General features: G+C 50.7%; 1 protein-coding gene across 1 annotated transcript; it reads right to left on the reverse strand.

Annotated features, from left to right (window-relative positions):
* Positions 1-457: 457 nt before the first annotated feature.
* Positions 458-16,113, reverse strand: Dusp4 (dual specificity phosphatase 4). Its single transcript, XM_005330776.5, has 4 exons — positions 15,231-16,113; positions 6,169-6,314; positions 4,914-5,133; positions 458-4,368 (listed from the first exon to the last, which is right to left on the reverse strand). Exons 1-4 carry the CDS (start codon positions 15,661-15,663, stop codon positions 3,983-3,985), a joined length of 1,185 nt encoding a protein of 394 aa, XP_005330833.1. The 5' UTR covers positions 15,664-16,113; the 3' UTR covers positions 458-3,982.
* Positions 16,114-19,179: the final 3,066 nt, after the last annotated feature.

Raw genomic sequence — 19,179 nt, forward strand, 5'->3', positions numbered from 1 at the left:
ATAGTAGAACCTAAGTAACATGCTGTGACTTCTGAAATGAAGTCTTAAGTGCAACTAACCCCAGTCACTCTGCTCAGGCTGGCTGAAACTGACCTGAAGAGTCATCCTTACCATCATCATGGCCTGTGATTGGCACACAGTGGATTCTTGGATGAAGCACACTCCTGTCTCTTACCGTTCAATTTTCCCTCTCTCCCCTCACTACCAGAGAAACCAGATTGTTAGACATTATTATCAGCTTTCTCCTCTCACCTGCCTTGAATGGTGTTCAGGAGGGGAAAATGTGCTCACTGCTCTCACCAGCCGGTCTCCAGTACAAATGCTACTAAGTATTTAGAACCTGGGCCTGTCTGCGATGCTGGGTGGGAAAGAGCATTTCAAATCCTTCAAGGTCCCAGGATTCTTCCCCTTCTGATAGCAACACAGTTTTCAAGGAAACACTAAACCAAAGCAGAGGTGGCTGAAAATGTATTTATTTTTCTTCAAATGATCTTTTCCAAGCAATAAATAAAAACAGACATGTTTACGTTTCTAAAAAAACAAAACCAAACAAAAAAAAAATCCCCTAAACTATATACATCCTACAGAAATACAGGCATATCAAATGTAGAAATGACATCACTCTGAGAGATGGGGCTATTTACACATGTTACAAGTATTGCATTGCTGTCCTTTAAGAAGTCTCTTATTGTGTGATTCAAACTCTAAGGAAGGGCAGGGTACTGGAGGAAAAGGTACTGCTTCAAAAAGATACCCTCCATTTTTCTTGACAAGAAACTTCCACGGAGAAACAACACCCAGACACTGTACCGTGTCCCATATCTGCACTCCTCAGATGGCTTTGGAGGAACATGAAAGGGTGTCTCATTCAGGAACACCCAGGAGAAACCATCTCATGCTTCAGCGGGACTGGAATTGGCATTGAGACCCTACCAAGCCGTGGTCCACTGCCCAGAAACAACCCTCTGGCTGTGGTTCTGTGAGACAAGCCCGCGAGGTTGGCAAGACCCACCTGCAGTGGCGCTCTGCCCTCTGGGAAGCGAGGCGGTCTCTCTAACTTGGCAGTAGATGAGAAGCACCTGGGGAACTTTGCTGCCTCCTGATGCCTGGTCCCACCTCCGAAATTCTAGTTGACTCGGTAACTCAAGCTTCAGGATTTTGAGGACTCCGCAGGTGTTTCTAATGGGCAGCCAAGATGAACCACTGCTTCATTACTACAGCTTCATGGCCACCTCCCAGCCTCCAGCCTCTTCCCCTTCTGTTTAGAGTCAACTGTCCTCCCTGCCACCCTCCATCTTCCCAAGGACTTTTCGATTTTTTTTTTTCTCATGGCTTCCCAACTTTGTTGAAAACAGCACCTGATCACAATGGCCTCAGGAAGGAATTCCTAAACCAGGGAGCTACCACCGGGCTGCTCACCGTGTTTTCTGCCTAGTACTGCTCTCCGGAAAGACCAGTCCATTTCCTTCAGGGCTTCTCCAAACAGCCAAGGGGTCAGACAAGATCCCGGGAAGGAATCAGCAGCTTTCCTTACGAGCCTTTGTATGGCCAACAGCAAAGCTGGGACTCTATGCATGTGACCATGCTTTTTAAAAACTTCCTGTCACCAAAAGTCACTTCATGGGAGACAGCTGCCTATGAAAACTCACTGGCCATTGGGATGGACCCTGCAGTCACATCTTCATTAGAGCTCTTCCAAGTCATCAAAGAGGCTTCTGGCGGGAGAACAACAATTTAAAAAATGTCCTCCTTTTCAATCACGCCAATGTTCTATTTTATTTCTAAGAGTTTGGGACTCATGCCATTCTCAAGAACAAAGAAATGACTTTATAAATAGTGGTTGATCTTTGTGATAGAAGACTTGAATTGGGAAGTAGGAGAAAGACATCAGGAGCTGGTCCTCAGTTCCCACTGTCTGTGTGACTGGGATCCAGTCTGGGGACGCAGGACAGATTTGGCGAATGTACACTTACTGTATGAAAAGTGAATCTGTTCTTTGGGCGACCCGCCCTCCCTAATCCCCCATGGCCTTTTTAGCTGAGACTGCATTCTCCAGCAACCATGAAGTGACTTCCAGGAATCAAGGAGAAAGTGGGAATGTCCAACCATGCCGTCTCTACGTGGGTCCACTGCCCAGAAACCCCAGCCCCTTCATGCCTTTCTATCAACTAACTGTTCAGCCAAGCAGCTCCCAGGGAAGCAGGGCACCTCTGGCTTTTCTGAAAACAGGAAGCCTCACCCAAAGGTAGGACTTTGAGACAGACAGACAGGATGAATAATGCCAAACCAGGTTCACAGTTCACGAAAGGAAATGTAGTGAACCTGGGCCTGTCTGCAATGCTGGGTGAGAAAGAGCATTCCAACATGATTGTGACATTGAGGCTTGAAGTTATTTATGGATGAGCAACAATGTTCATTGAGATCTAGACGCTCAAAGGGCTTTAAAAAATGCTCTCCTTTCTAGACAAGTTTGCAATGACCTCTAGTCTGGCACTCCATAACACTGTTCCACAACACTACAAATGAAATAACATGTAACTTGCTCCCTCCTCCCTCCCCCCTCCCATCCCTCCCCACAGAAATATTCCTTCTCCCTCCAAAGCCATTCCTCCATTTGGAAAGACCCCTTAAAATGGCATTAGTCCAAGTCAAGATTCAACACGACTCCCATGATGTACTTCACAGGAGCCCACAGCAGGCAAGCAGTCTGCCCCACACCCCACCTCGCCCGTGTGCTCCTGGCCCTTCTAGACTTCAAGGAGACCTGAAATGTGGCATCCCTTTTAGATTCAAAAGAGGGCCTTTGAAAATATTCTTCTAACAGGAATTTAATTATAGAAGAATGTATTGGTATATTTCAAGTAAACTCCTTCAGATTAAAAACTATAATTTACGCAAAATAGAGAGGATGGTGCTTCAACTCATGAAAGGATTCATTTCAGGTGTATCTTTAGTAATCTTTTTTTTTCCCCCATGGTCTTGCCAAATGATTCACTGAAGAAAAACCTGAACTGTACCAAATTTCCCAGGAGCACCTTGGGGCCTGTATCACAGACAATAGGCATGTCCTAGATGGGCCTATGAGAAAAATGCTCCAAACACCAAACTGATCACCAGAGAAAAGGTTATATGGTTGTGGTCTCTGTGCCCAGGAACCAGCAGCAAAAGAAAGTAAAAAGCAGACCTTTCCCTTCCTTTCCCCTCCCACCCCATCCTGCCTGCTTCTCAGTGGCAACAAATTCAAGATCATTAGCTGACTTGCACACACCTACAAGACACCATCTACCTACCTCCTGGCCGCTTGGACATTTGCATGCTACCGTGTTCTGCTGTTTGAGATCAACACAAAGATATTCTAAATCCACTGTCACTGGACTCCTTGTACATACATACTCTGAGGAAATTCTTAATAAATACCTTTATTTATTATTAAGCACAATTATTCACCTGTCGATGAATAATTAGAAAGGAAAACCACATCCTAGATGTCTTATTTTAAAAAGCAAAATTCCTGTGACGACAACAACGAAAGACAAGCACACAGAACCAGGCACTTCTGGCAAACTTGTTTTCTTCTTTTCCCTCCCCCCCTCCCTCCCCCACTTAATAAAACTGGATGGGCACATTTGCCAGGATCTGTGGGTTTCATAACTTCAAGCCTTATTGATTAAAAAAATGAGGTAAGAAATTTCTACCTGAAAAGGAAAACTGACACAGAAACCAAAACCAAGGTCTTCCCTGGCTGCAGAGGCAGCCGTTATTGCTCTAAGTTGGAGTGTTTTGTTTGTTTGCTTTTAACGTGAATTCAAAGTCCTTATTGCCATTCTAGCTGGCCCCATGGTCGGCCAAGGAGAAATGGATGGGGACGGAGTTTGGTCACCTGCCCCCAGCTGGTCAGTCCCTACTTGCTGCCCACACAGGTGGTGGCTCTCCCAAAGCTTGCTGGGAGCCAAGCCTGGTTCCAGGGGTTGGGAGACTGGCTCTAGCAGCTGGGGGAGGTAGTGATGGGGCTGTGCAGGTATGGCAGGCTGCTGGGGGCCGAGTGCACACCCACGGAGACGGGGAAGCTGAAGACAAACTGGGAGGTGGGGGTGGGGGTGGCCTTGCCCCGCTCCCGCAGGGGGCCAGAGGGACTGGCGGCCTCCGCGGCGCAGGTGGTGGCCAGCACCTGGGACTCGAACTGCAGCAGCTGCCCCATGAAGCTGAAGTTGGGCGAGATGATGCTCCGGCGCTGCTTGACGAACTCAAAGGCCTCCTCCAGCCTGACCCGCTTCTTCATCATCAGATAAGCCAGGCAGATGGTGGCTGAGCGTGAGATGCCCGCCTGGCAGTGCACCAGCACCCGACCGCGGCAGTCCTTCACTGCATCTGGGGGGCAGAGACCAGGACGGGATTAGGGCAGTCAGAGGGCCTCATACTTCCAAGTGGCTGGTATATGTGGCACAAGCCAGGCTGTGGGGGTAGCAGTGCTGGACTGGGGAAGGGGTAGGAAGACTCCAGAATTCCACCTGTTCTAGGGTATTTTTTGAGACTGAATCATAAATGCACTACACTTGGAAAAATTGCATGATAAAGCCAGTTAGCTCCCTCCATTCATTCAAGGGATTTTCATTTGCAGAAACAAAATAGTGATCCAATTCTCCTGGTCTTCCTTCGCATGGAAAAAGTCTTAACTACCTCTACACCTGGAGCCATGCCAAAAGGTTCCAAACACAGGTAAAGGAATTGATTTTTTCATCCCTGCCCCACACAACACCCATTGGACAGGCCTTCCTGTTGGGAGCAGGGGAAATGAGCATACTCTGATACACAGCCTGCTGAGTCCCACCCACAACACCAAGTTGGCAGTGGTTTCCTCTCAGGTTTCCCCACCGGGTTCTGGAACCCAGTACCCCAGGGCTGTGCCCACCTACCGATGTACTCGATGGCTTCCATGAACCAGGAGCCAATGTCGGCCTTGTGGTTGTCTTCCACTGGGATGCACTTGTACTGGTAGTGTCCTTCAAAGTGGTTTGGGCAGTCGGAGGAGACATTCAACAGGGCTGTGATCCCCAGGGCATCCAGCATGTCTCTCCGGGCAGCATGGTAGGCACTGCCGAGGTAGAGGAACGGAAGGATCTCCACAGGACCCCCCTGCACCAGAAAGGGCACAAAGGCACCCAAACAAGGTGAGTGTAAGGCAACCAGAGAAGGGACTGCAGTGCCCAAACCAGCCCCAGGTGAGCTTTCTAGGCCTGGGGGAAACACCTGCTGGACACAGCCTTGCTGCTTTGCCCTTCCTATCTTGGGGCTCTGAGAGGGTCACAGGGCTCAGCAGGACTCTGCCAGCCTTTCACTCTGCTGGTGGGCAGAGGAGCCAGGATAGGCCCAGCCGTATGGGACGTCCCCTTGCTTAGGTGGCCCACCTCCCCATGCTAAGCGAGGTAGCAGGCACCACACTGGCTTTGCTGGGCCTCCTGCGACATTAAGAGTTCCCATCTGCCAGTCATCAAGCTATCTGTTGTGTGGTTGGCTCTATCCAGTTTGGTTGGATATATCTTCACTTTGCACATCAGAGACAGATGCCATCTTGGTCTCACAGACAAAGGGAGGGGTCATGGCAGAATTAGGCAGTGCAGGATTAAACTCGTAATGAGACTTGTGGGGCAGAGCTGCAGGGACCCTATAACTTCACTCGTTTCCCATCTCACTGAAAGGGCTGGAAGGGGTGGTATGCTTGGAACACATGCAGCAGCTCAAGCTGATTGTCTTAGGGAAGGGTGGCTACCCCTTTATGTCCACTGGCATTTACAATCGGCTGGTATGGGCGGGGAGAACAGCCTGATTGTTGCAGGGGACCACGGATTCATGGCTGCTCCTGCTGAGAAGGGTGTCCTCTCATTTCACCCTATGGCAGATTCTAGTGGACCTCCTCCTTTGTCCACTCATGACTCGGCAGGCTAAGACGGGGTAATGTCTTTATAATTTTTCTTAAGTGAGGGTAATAAGAGAGGGAAGGGGAAGACCCTACCTAACATCCCACCCTAATACTCAGGGTTCCCCACATTCTCCTGAAATGGAGTCACTGCATTTGAAGCCAAAAAAAAAAAAAAATTCTGAAAAGAAGTCTCCTGCAGTATTCTTGCATTATTCATCCCCTCACTCCCCAGTTCTATGCCTTAGGTCTACCTGGTCATGCAGAGGGGTCCCACAGGAACTGCAGCCCAGGTCCAAAGACTCCGTGGCACTGGAGGGCACAGGAGGAGGGATGGCTGCCAGGGCCTTGGTTTTGGAACAGAATTCTGGGTATTCAGAGGAAAACCTCTCATAGCCACCTGTAAAGGAGAAAGAAGTCCAGGTTAATAGGGGCACCAACCAGAACACCAGAAGAAAAAAAAAAAAAAAATGAATCCTACCAGGCTAAGTAAGGAGCGCCATTAGGATGGGGTGCTAATTAGCTCTTTGTAGGTGCCACTGGGTGGCGCTGTTGGCCTAGATAAGAGCTGCAGAGAATTTTCCAGAGAAGCAGAGTCTAGTCAGACCAGGACTGCCACAAAGCTGCAAGGATGCTGGAAATCTCTGAGAACAAGACTTCTGTTTGAGATAAAGACACTCCAAGGAAGATGTGCAGGGGATATGCAGAGTACCTCCTCAGGGTGAAAAAGCACGGGAGACAAACAGTTGGACATATAAAGATGCCTGGGTTCCCTGGCTCCAGCCCTTCCTTTGAGGAGAAAAGGACAAAAGATTCACCCGTGACACCAGTCCTTCTGGGTCTCAGAAATGGAGCAGATGAAATTGCAGGGCCTCATGAACGGTTGTTCCATCCACAAGGGGCCACAAAGGGGGGAGGAAAGGGCACCCACCTGAGGAAACCCCTCCTGTCACAGTACAGCTTAGGGGCAGGGGAGGTTTCCTGAGAGTTGGTAAGCCCAGGAAGGGCTGTCCATGGATCATCTTCAGGGAAGGAGGACTTTGAGATAAAAAGGTAAAAGGCCGACTTAATTGGAATAGTGGTGAATAGTGGAATACTCGGTGCTACCAGCCTCTACCCCAGGGACAGAGGTGGGTGGGGAAGACCCTGAGAAGACCCTCAAACCAATGCTTCTGACTTTCTCTTGTCTCTGGGACTTGGCTGGTGGGGAACTTCCTATCTGCTGTCAACGTTTGACTCTGAATTTATTTTTATTTTGCAGTTTCTGTAGGATGAGAAATGATGTTGATTCAGTAGGGCCTGCCTGTTGAGCAACCTCAGCCCTCACCAACCTCACAGACCCAAATGGGCAAGTTGGCCGGTGGCCCCATCTGAGCAAACGCTCTTCGTTATTTATATTATTGATGTCTGTGATATAGGGCGCCGTTCCCTCCCGCCATCCACATTAATCTTCCAGTGAGCAGACATGTGACGGTTAGTCAAGCATTTGCCCCTAATCCCAACTCTACTGCTTCAGAGGAAGGAAAATGATTCTTTGCCACATCATAAGGCTCACAGAAACAGGGCATCCACTTTTTCCTCTCTGACCGGAGACTCCTCTTCCCCTCTGCTCCCTCCCTCAGGATATAAATGGATATCTCTCTGGTCACAGGCCCTCCTTCCTGCTGAGTCATGGTGACCCAACTCCCTGCCTAGAAAACCCGCTGGCCAGGGTGGTGCTACCAGCTTTGGATGTGCTGGTGGCCTCAGCGGCCATCTCATCCCGGAGCACCACCTCCCTCCCATTAGAACCCCCATCTATCCCCTTCCATTATAAGACTGCCAACGTTGCTGCCCAAAAAGCAGGGGACAGAGAATGGCCAAAGAACAGGCAGAGTGGGCCTCTACTGAGAAGCTTCCGTCAATGCTCAGGGCAAGTGGGAACACTCAATAGCTGTCATGTGTCACTCTCTGTACTTCTGCAACATCTGAAAAATCTCAAACAAAATGATCTTTGTATCCATTACATAATTTGAGGTATCACACATTTTTAGAAAAGAAATGCAAGGCTGTTACTGGGTACCAAAGAAAGCTCCCCACCTAGAAGGCTAACAGTCGGCCCCACCTAAAAGCCAATGGTGAGGCCAGAGCAGGGTCCAAGGTCACGGAGCAGGAGCAGCCCTCAGGGCACACTGGAGCCCCCAAGAAAATGCTCTTCCCATTGCAGAGGTTACAGGACCAGACCAGACTAAATTCTAGAAGGAACAAAGGCTCTGCAGTCAGGATGAACCTCAACCCTGTCAATCCTTGGCTGTGCAGCCTGCACCCATAATCCAGCATCTCTGAGCCTCCCTCCCCACCTGTAAAAGGTTCTTAACCATTTCCTTGCACAGAGTCCCTGAAAGAATGATTCTTCAAACAGCCAGTGCTCTGCACTTGGCCCTGACAGGTTTCCTTTCTTGGTATCTAAGCTGAGGGACTCTCTCAACAGGAATCCACAAAGACCGAAGAGGAGCAAGGGGACTGTCAGGCTGGCGACTTCCTAGACTCTCAATAGCCCTCTTTCCTGAGCTTTATTGATGTGTCCTGGCCAGAGCCTTGAGACCTGGTGGACAGAGGAAGGGCAGGTGCCAGACTTCTTGACCTCCACCTTCCCTTCCTGGCTCCGTATCTGCCACCACCACCTCTCAGGGTCAATCAATTAGACTGGCTCCGTAAAACCCTCCTGGAGGGACCCAGAGACAGCTGCCAGTCACCAGAGTGGAAGACAGGGAGCACAGGTCAGCTGAATAGCAGGACTGGTGGCCCCAGAGGTGAAGGAGAGAGGCCAGACCAGGTCTCATTCCCTCCAGGCAGATTGTTAACAGGACAGAGAGACAGCCAACTGCCTGGAAAAGACAGTGTTAAAACCGAGGAGAAAATGCTAAGTCGGTTTTCTCTGGGGGATCTGAAAGAACAAGCAAAAAGGAACTAAGGGAAGAAGTGTATTAGCCCAAGAAACAGGAGCACTGGAAGGTTCGCCTGACAGCAGTAGCTGTGTAAGGGTTTTTGTCCCCTTAGCCACTGCTAGTATGGGGGGGGGGCAGGGGGACAGTGGGTGTCTGTGGCTGGTTGCTGTGAGGAGCCTAAAGAACAGAGTGCAAGTGAGAGCTCACCCACAAGATGGAAGAAACCACTCAAGTCCACCCTGGACATGGCCTCTGGGTATCCTCTATCTTAAGGGTAGCGCCAGAATTCAGTTTGAAGCCAGACTTCTAGGACTTCTCCCCATCAGGAGCCTACCCTACTGCCCAGCTATCTCTGCCATTCACCCTGGCCCATCTCGTGGGCACTGCCTCTGGCTTCATCACGAGAGACAGACTTCATATGAAACCAACTGACCCACACAGGACTGCTGACATTTCACCAAACTCTTGCTCTACACAGGGGTCTCTAGTGCAGTCATTAAGAAAAAACAATCAGCATTACAACCAGCATTAAAGAGAGAGAGATGGGGGGAGACTGTAAGAGAATAGGAATTAGCAGAGTGCATTGCATTTAAAAAAAAAAGAGTGCTATCATTTCCTGTAACTTTTGTCCCAGGGGTGCATGTTTGATCATGATGTAAATTCATGATGTAAATTCAACATATTTCTTACTGTGCATGGAAGATTTCTTACTGTGCTCCAAGATTTCTTTCCCTCAGTCCTTCCTACTCATTCTCATATTTGTACTAGTACCATAGCCACAGTCCTTTTGGTTAAAAGATAGGTTTAGATCATCAATTTTTATCCAAAATTTATTCCCCTTATCCCAAGGAGTTTGGACTCTATCCTGCACCTCCAGCAGGTGCCCAAGAACAAGTGGAAGCAGATATGGGGCCAATTTTAGCTTCTAGCCATGAGAATAAGGACTTTCTCTCCTAAAGACTAAATTTTCCCACCCTCAGAATATAAGGATTTCAGACTACAATGATCTCCAAATTCCAGTGTGGTGTGCTTCTAAGTGTCCAAGAGTTACTTATTTCCTGGTCAGTTTTACCAGCTGCAAAGCATCAGGCACCTGAATAAAATTTCCTAACAGAAATGCCAATGAGTTTTGACCTGTTTTTTCTGTGTCCCAGTGAGCGTAATTTCATAACAGACTTCTTACTAATTTTGACCTATTTTCCCCATGTCCTTATTTAAGAATATACTTCCTATTCTTAAAATCTTTGACCTTGAAAGTCAAGAAAGGAGAACAGAGATTGATTTCCCAACTTAACTTGAGGAGTTAACTATACCTACAGTTCAGCTTTCTATTCTCCTACTACCCCCACAGTAAGGCAATTTTGAAAATTTAGCAATTACAATGACCCCCTTGCCACAAATTCTCCGCTACTGAGGACAGCCCCTGCAGGAATAGGAGATAAGTGCCTTACAAAGGGCAGGCTGATTAGCGCTGATAATATCACCTTAATAGGATTCTTAATGGAACCTGGGATGGGGAAGATTGGTGGTGGTGCCTGTGCCGTGGATCTTAATGGGTCTGCCACTTTTTCCCTACCACCCTCTCAGTGCTCAGAATATACCACCAGTTCCTAGATAGGGTCCAAGGCCTTACTTTGGCCCAGCAAAAGAGTCTGGGTTGTTTGAAGGTCATTTTTTGAGAACTTGACCTCACGTGAGTGTAAACACCCATGTAAGCAATCTTCAGAATACACCTGGGTGGGCTTCTCATCTTAGGACTCCACACTCAGGGAGACCAGCCAGTCCTCCAACTGGCTGACCCCTAACACCAGGCTGGGGTCTAGATCTTGCCTGCAGTCTTTCCAAGTCCTCCCGTGCTATCTGCTATATTCAGCAGACTGGCTTCCGTTGGACAGTGAACTTGTCTTCCTGTCATGCTTCCTCTTCGTTAGCCTGGAACTACCTCCCAGTAAGGAAAACAGCTATCTGGTTTCAGATGTTCTGACTTCTTTTAAAGGAATTTTTTGGCTTCTTAAATGGTCACCCTTTCTTTCTCCCTCAGTTTTCTGTGTTGGTGGGTGCAGTCCACCCCTCCTACAAAATCAAGGAGGAGCTCAGAGAAGCTTTGAGGATCTTAAGAATCCAGTTTTCACTCCCAATTTACAGCTACATGTCTTTAGTTACTTTTGTTAGCCTGCAGTGAGAAGACAAAAGTTGTGAGTTTGCTGCATTCTTTGTAATTATGTAAGAATGTCAACAGGGTTTGCAAGTTATCTTTAAGGCCTACCATTTTATAACTGTGAACACCCAGTCCTGGGCTGTCAGGGGCGTTGTGTTATGTTTGCAAACAGAAAAGCAAGCTATTTTCCCTTTGGGCACAAAAGGTACGAAACCTGGGCATGCCTAGGGCTGACAGGGATAAAGAAAAGAAAGAAAACAGTCACCAGAGTAGCCAAGACTCCAGTGGTGCCACAACCCCCACTCCCATTCCAGGTATGGTCAAGCCCAGGGACGACAAGGGACCAAAGGATAAGTAAGGAAAGAAGAAACTGAAATATCTAGATTATCCTCCCAATTGCTCAAAACAGCTCCAGGACAGCTTTGCAATCAGGACAAGAACTGATAAAGGTCAAGAGGTGAACTGTAGACAGGAGGAAAGTCAACTAACATTTTTATACCTGCAGTTTTTTGTGTACTTGATTAATTTGTTATTTGAGGACAGTGGAGGTAAGGAATGACTTATTCTTTTTTTTTTTTTAAAGAGAGAGAGAGAGAGAGAAAGAGAGAATTTTAATATTTATTTTTTAGTTTTCGGCAGACACAACATCTCTGTTTGTATGTGGTGCTGAGGATCGAACCTGGGCCAAACGCATGCCAGGCCAGGTTGCTACCGCTTGAGCCACATCCCCAGCACCAGGAATGACTTCTAATAGGGTAAGGAAATTCTGATTTAAAACTATCAGGGGGTTCCAAAACTCTAATCCAAGGATTTTTTTTAAAAAGGAAAGGAATTTCAAAGATGAATACTGTGATAAAATCAGGAAAACTTAAAAGTTCTAAATTACTCCTAAAGGTGCCTTACTGGATTTTAAGTTACAGAAGCTTTTTAAAAACTGATCCCAGTGGGAATCTTTGACTAGTGAAGAGAAAATATTACAGAATTTTGGTTATTGTGTTTGTTTTATTTGTTTGTTTGTTTGTTTTAGCAAAACATGGTTAATACTAGAAAATGTACAGAAGAAGTATTGCTTTATTGACATTCGGTAAAGTTTATTCCTGTCCTTATGAATGCATGCTTGTGCAATTGGTTATTAATTATCTGCAGTGAGTAACAAATCTCCCTTTGAAGTGGCAGAAATAGGAAAAACTGGACTTTTCATGAAATGCAGTCAATTAATAGAATTAGATAGTTTGGGCTGGGAAGAATGACATCACTTCTAAAAACATCCTGTTTTTATTGCCCCTTCCCAAGAATGACAGGCACCACTTGCCCCATGTCCTGCCCCTTTCACTCCAAATCCACAAGCACACACAAAATCACACACACACACACACACACACACACACACACACACACACACAAGAGCCCTCATTTCCCAACTGGAAAATAAAATGAACAACTCCAGTGGGAAGCTAATTACCCAACCCTTAATCAATTCAGGTATTTACTGAAGATAATCTAAGGCAGTGTTTCTTCCCTTGCTTCCCAATATCCCCCCTTAAGTCCTGGAGCCACGGTTCCCTCCCATAAAGCCCCATTTCTCTGCATGGAAGCCTTGTGTCTCTGGAGACTGGGAGCCCTGGCTTTCCTCCCCAGACCACACCTTCCCTCAGGGGTGTGGTAGCAGGCACTGACAGTTCCCTTTCTGCCCTCTCTAGGAAAGCCTTTAGCAGACAAAGATGAGGAAGATGAACTGAGTTAATTGGGCCTCTGTTCTGCACACATATTGACATCAGCTATGCTAAACAGAATGTGGCCCAGTTGACTTTGCAGATATCCTACCACCACTTATACAACTAGCCGGGAACATTCTCCCACCTTTTAATTTTAGGTGCTTGTTCCCAAGGGCAGAACTTGCAGCTACTGGTGGTGGCAGGGGTGGGAAGGGAAGGGGGTTTCGGAAGATGCAGAAGGGACCCGGTGGTAGACACCTTCCACCTGGGAGGATATGGCCTGTGAGACGGTGGGTGGTCCTCCCTGCCTGGTCGGGGCAAACAGCGAGAGGCAGTGTAGGCCTCGGAGGAAATGCTTCTCTTCCGTTGGCCAGGAACCCTGGCCACCCACCAGAAGGGTGTCATTTGGCTCAGAGGTCACCTGTTCTACCCAGTGTTTACGTCAGTATTAGTCTCTCCCTCAATATCCAGCCCTGAGCCTCTTTCTGAACAGGTCTGGCTCGGGGTGGAACTGGAGGGGTCTGGGAGGTGCTGGGAGCCAGCAAGGTAAACCTTAAAAATATGCCTTCCTCCTCCGGAGCGGGGCCTTAGTGTCTGTGACCCCGGAAGCCCAAGGGCCAAGGTCCCAGAGCTACTGCTCCAGGGCGGTCCCCTCCGGATTTCTTTCAGGAAGAAAAACAAAACAAACCCCTGACTCCACGTGGGACTGAAGGCAGCCCCAGCCCTAAGGCGTTCTCGCGGGCCCTGAGTTCAGAGGCCCGAAAACCTACTGGAGCACTCTGGCTCTAAATCCGGAGGGACTCCAGGGCTGGCGACACGCACAACACCCAGGCCAGCTGCACCTTCCGAAGGGACGTGCGTCCCACAGGAATTTCTTTCCTCTTTTCCACCGGCGCCAGCACCAGGCAGGGGAGAGCTCGCAAGGCCTAACAATAGCGCAGGCGCCCACCGCGGTGGTCCAGGCTGGACCTGGCGGCCCGAGGACGTTGGACGAGCGCTTCCGCGGGGCTTTGGGTACAGGCGCGTCGCCCAAGGCAGATCCTTACGGTCCAAGCCCCTTCCTGTCACTTGCTCCTGAGAGCTGGGGGATGGGGGATGCTGGGCTCAAGAGAGGTGCGAAAGGAGGCTCTCACGCAAAAAAGAAAGAAAAATCAGCAAAATCGCCTTAGCGGTTCAACCACAGGTCAACAGCAGCATTTCCCCAGCAGCTGACAGGTCAAATGGTCAGGAAACAACTGCCGAGAACAAAGCCCCCCGCTGTTCAGCAAGAGCAAACCCGGCTTGTCCGCACTGAGATTTTGTTGTGCTTTTTGGAGCGGGAGGGAGGGAAGCTTCCGCCCCCATCTCCCTTCCTCTGGGGTGGACAGGGCCGGAGAGGAAAGGAAGAGGAGGGGGCGAAGTGTGCTCGCAGAGAAAGGAGCGGCTCTTTGATGGCGAGGGTCTGAAACGCCTCTCTGGTTCGGAAGCCAAGATCCGACCGGGGCGAAAGAATGCGCGGAATGCGGCAGCAGGAGGAAGGGGCGCAGCGCGACAGGGGGCGCCCCGACCCCACGCGCCCAGCCGGCTTCCAAGCATGAGAGCAGCAGACCGACCCGTCTCGGCAGGTGCTACCGCGAACAGTCTCTCCAGTGACTTCACACGCGGTTCTTTCGGGGTTCCTAACTTCCATATTTGACAAGGCACCCGCCCTCCGTCCCGCCACCAAGAGTTTCTCCAGGGTTCACCGAAATCCCCCACGCGCAGCCATCCGTTACTCGAGAATGGTGTCTAAACAAAAGGTCGTAATTCGCCGCCGCCCGAATAAGCAAGGGAGTAGAGGGACGGTTCCGCCGGGCGTCCCCCTGTTACTCAGTTCTCTAGCCTCCAGCTCCCGGAGCCTGGATCCAGCCCCAGGCGGCGTGAGTTGGCCACCTTCCAGCAGAGCTCGGAGTTGGGCAGCGGGAGACGAGTCAGAGATCTCTCCCCACAATGTCTGCAACCCGATTCTCATTTGTACCTTTACCCAGAGCTGGTTTTCAGTCGAAACTGCGGAGCCAATTCCACCTCGGGGCTTACCCTCCTTCACCTCTTCACTCAGCGTTCGGGTCCTCAGAGTCAGGCTCAGTGCAGGGTCACCGCACGCCAACCTAAAAGGCCTATCTTGTCTCCTCCCGCACAGTGGTACTTGGGAGCATTTGGAGATGGGAGGACTCCGAGATGCGCCGCTCAGAGGAGTCGCTTGGGTCTCTAGGCCAGAACCGTGAGTGTAAATAAACGCGGTATCTTTAGAACGCGTGCGAAATCGCAGGTGACCAGGGAAACGCGCCAACGCTGTCCCTGAGGATTTGGAACTCGTATTCGCACCAGTACGCACAAAAACCTAGCAAACCCATGCACAATAACACGCACAAAGGAGCGCACGGGGATCCCCGCAGCCAAGAATCACTCTGGATACTCCTTCCCACGTCCAATAAGGCACAGGCCGCCAAGCCCCCCTACACCTACTCTCCAGTTTGCGCCCCAGCGCCCGCGTTTACCTTTGAGCAAGCAGATGTCTGTGCGCTCGGCGTTGCGACGCAGTGCCTGCACTACCAGGGACACGGTGCTGTCCTCGCGGAGGCTCTCGGCGCGCGGGCTCCGCTCGTCGTACACGATGACCGCCGAATAGAGGCCGGAGCGCAAGCGGGCGCGCACCTCCTCCTCGGCGGGCAAGATCTGCTCCAGGCTCACGGAGCCCTTAGCCCGCCGCCGCACGATGGTGTTGCAGCGCACGTTAACCGAACCTCGGATGTAGCCCGCACTGTGCGCCAGGAACGGTCTGCAGTCCAGCAGCAGGCACTTGCCGCCGCTCAGCAGCCCCAGGGCGCCGTGGCTGCCGCTGCCGCTGGCGCCGCCGCCGTTCTCGTCCCGGTTCATCAGCCTTTTGAGCACACTGCAGTCCATCTCCCGCAGTTCCTCCATCGTCACCATAGTCGCCGGGAACAGCGGCTGTTTGGGAGCGCGAGGAGGCGAGAGAAAGTAACTCGGGCCAGCTAGGCTACAGGAATGGGCGAGTAAGGACTAAGAGAGGGAGCCTTCAGAAGTGACCGCAAACTTGGCCCCCAGAGGCTCCCGCGGGCCAATCTCTACTCGATTCCCTTCTCCCGCAGCCTCCAGGTTACATAGCAGTCCTAGCGGCCTCAGGCACCAAAGCAGGCGGGCGCGCGGCGCGGAGGAGGGGGCGGCGGTGGAGGGGTGTGTGTTTACGGGAGAGGACCACCGGCTCCCTCCGGCTGTTGCCTCGGATGTGTTTTGCTGGTTGTGCCGCTTCTGCTACCGCCCGCGCGTAGCTGCCGTTCCCCACTGGCCGCCAGAGCTCCGCGGACTGCCCCAACCAGAGTTTCCTCCCAGGCTTAAAGATTTATTAATGCACCTCCGCTCTCCCGCGGGAGGGGGAGATTCATTACTACCTCGCGAAGCCCCGCCTATTTCCATTTTCGGCTGGGCGCCCACCCCCCACACCAGCTCCCCGCCCAAGCCCCGGCCCCTCCTCCCGCCCCCTCCACGGAGCGTGAATGGAGCACCGACTGCTGGCGCCCAGTCACGGGAACTCTACGTCACAAAGAGAGGAGTAAACAGGGAGCTTGGTGCTCGCTGCCAGGCCCATTCATAAAACTGAGACCTAGAGGAAGAGGGAGGCGGCCTCCGACCCGCCGGCGAGCGGCGACTCCAGGACTTTGTGAATGGAGCGCGGCGGCGCTTCTCGCTGTCCGCCAGCGGTCCCCAGGCCTCCGCCGCACGCTTCCTGCCCGGCACCAGCCGCCGCGCAGCCATCCCACCCCGCTGCGCAGCGTTTGGCGCAAACAAAATAGCTAGGCGAGAAGCCGGCCTTAACCAAAGCCAGGGCTGGGGTTGGAGATTTCCATTCCCTTTGGCCTCCGAGCCTACCCGGAATAGTCTCTCCGGTCTGTCCCCAATTCAGAAGTGGACAGGGGAACGTTGTACTGCTGCCGGCTCCTCGGGGCCTGGGACCTTCACCAATACTTACCGTGTGCATTCGGACCGGCGGGTCGTTTTTAAATGCCATTCTTCAGACGCTGGCTTAGGCATTAGCGTGATCGATATTCCTCTGAAGCCATTAAATCAGCTTTATAGCTTCCCGAGGAACGTGGGCAAACCCCAACTTAGAAGATGAAAGAGAAAGTCCTCCCGCCCCAAGCCCAGTAATAGGAGTGAGGTGTTGGATTTGTTGCTTTAGGACCCAGTGGGAGGTATTAATTGCCGGAATGTTGTTCCTATGGTAGAGAATTGGGCGGCACTCCTAGCCACGCTTCCTAAAAGATGTTTATTTAACTCTGGGGGTTGCGCGGGGGTGGGGGAGTGGGGGGAGATCACGACAGGTTCGGCTTTTGGAGAAGTCCTCATCCCCATCTTGCACACATTCATTTCTTCTTAGGAAATGACAATTAGGGTCTGACGTTTGATGCGGAGCTAGACCCTTAAAAAAAAAAAGAATGACTGGAAAGGCTTTTTAGTAAACTCTGAGGCCGATTCAGGTTGATTTGCAACCCCCTTTCCAGGTCACGTAGCATTACCCCACCCCCACCCTGTTTTACTTATGCATTTAATTTCCCAGAGGCCGCTTTTGGCAGGGGGTTTGTGCGCGCACGCGGAGGGAACCTTACAGAAGCCAAAAATTATTCGTCCGACATCTTGCCAAGTCTTGTTAGTGAAAATTAATCAACGAGCGAGAGAATTACAGGACTAGCTTACGGCACTGGTGGGGGCGGGTTCGATTATTCCACTTCAGGTTGCGCGCGGAGGCCCGGCCAAAGCAGCGAGAACCGCCAAAGCCGCCGGGTCTCTCCCACCCGGCTCAGCCCTCCCGGCTGTCCTTCCCCTTCGTCTTTGTTCCCGGCGGAGTCGCTCTCGGGAGGTCTCACCCCAAGGCCGCCCATCCACTCAATTGGGGCTTTTGCGGCCTCCACCTTTGAGGCCTGAGACCTGCGCCCCCTTCCCACTGCCCCCGGAATCCCCCACCCCGGCCCAGGTCCGGTGGACTGTGAGGTGCGTCGCTTTTCCCTGGGGATCTTTCCTTTTGCCTCATGACAAAATGGCTCAATGCAGCACTATAATGATCCTGTCTTTATTTAAAATGTAATATTTTGTTTATCATGGGGTTTTGGCATTAATTTTTTTTAAAGGTGTTGCGTTAAGATCTTTCTTTTGACTACTGATTTTTTGGCGCCCCCCGCCCGCCGCCTCCGCTTTAATTTTGCGCACAAGTCACTAGTTTATCCTCATCTCAGCCGTGGAAAGGACCACAACTGAGGCTTGTCAGGACCTGGGCACTCCAGGTGGGAAGGCAGCAACAGCACACAGCATTGACTTTCCAGTGGGGAGTGCAAAACGGGCCTGGGTCCCATTTCTCATTCTGCTGGAGTAGCTATGAGACTCTTGATCCTAATGAGTTTTCTTTCACTAAACGCCAGGAGTGCAACCTCTCCAAGGAGTTCTCCTTGCCCCAACTGTCTAGGGCGGATTCGCTACCCTGGCTGCTCTCCCGCAGCTCAGAAATGCGGCCCTTCTAGGCCCAGCCCCCAGTTTTCTCCCGGTTCAAGGAAACCCCGACTCCCCCTACAAAGGCTTTGACAATACATTTCTTGAAAGAGCCTCTGAATCTGAGGCAGTTCTGGGCCAATTTCACACGTGTCGCAGGAGCTGGAGAGACGTCCCCGGGCGGCTCTGGCTGGCCGCGCTCTGCTAGCCTTTGTCTCCACTGAGCTGGGGCACTTCCCCGCCAGTTCGACCCGGGCGCAGCGTTCACGTGGCCGGTAAATAACAGTCAAATCCGGGGGGAGGAAAATGCCCATGGAACAAAGAGTTGCTTTCTGCACCTGACAGTAATCCATGGTGGCGAGGCCGTAAATCCCGCAGGCGAGTCACACGGAAGGGGGTGTGGGCGGGCGCGTGTGAGTGTGTGTGTGTCCACGTGTGCGTACCCGCGCCTGCGCGCTTGTTCCCTGGAGGGTGACAGCAACTTTGGACTTAGAGCCTTTAAGCTGAGAGCTGCTTTTGTTTCAAACGCGATGTGCTGATTTTTAAAAGAGATGAAGGAAACAAAAATCCCTCCCCTCCTCCCAACTGAGGAATTAGCCTCAGCCACTAAATTTCAACAAATGAGATTTAAATTACGGTATTATATTTATCCGGATACTGTGTAAAAACCCTAAATAATTTTTTTTTAATTGAAGTGTGTGGGCCATTTGGTCCCCAGTCAAAAGGATACAATGTCGAAGCTACCCAACACCCGGTATGGAAATGACATATAGCTGGTCTCCAACTGGTCTGCAGGATGAGAGTAGGAAACAATCAATTTACACGTGAACCTTGTGATCAGCTTGTCAATAAGCCGATCTTGCAGAAAACAAAGGCATTTGGGAGGAAAATATTGTTGAATATCATTTCAAAGTTAATTTAATTAACTAAAGCATATCTGCCGGAATT

This window comes from Ictidomys tridecemlineatus, chromosome 14 (genome assembly GCF_052094955.1).
Source record: "Ictidomys tridecemlineatus isolate mIctTri1 chromosome 14, mIctTri1.hap1, whole genome shotgun sequence".
NCBI classification, from domain to species: Eukaryota; Metazoa; Chordata; class Mammalia; order Rodentia; family Sciuridae; genus Ictidomys; species Ictidomys tridecemlineatus.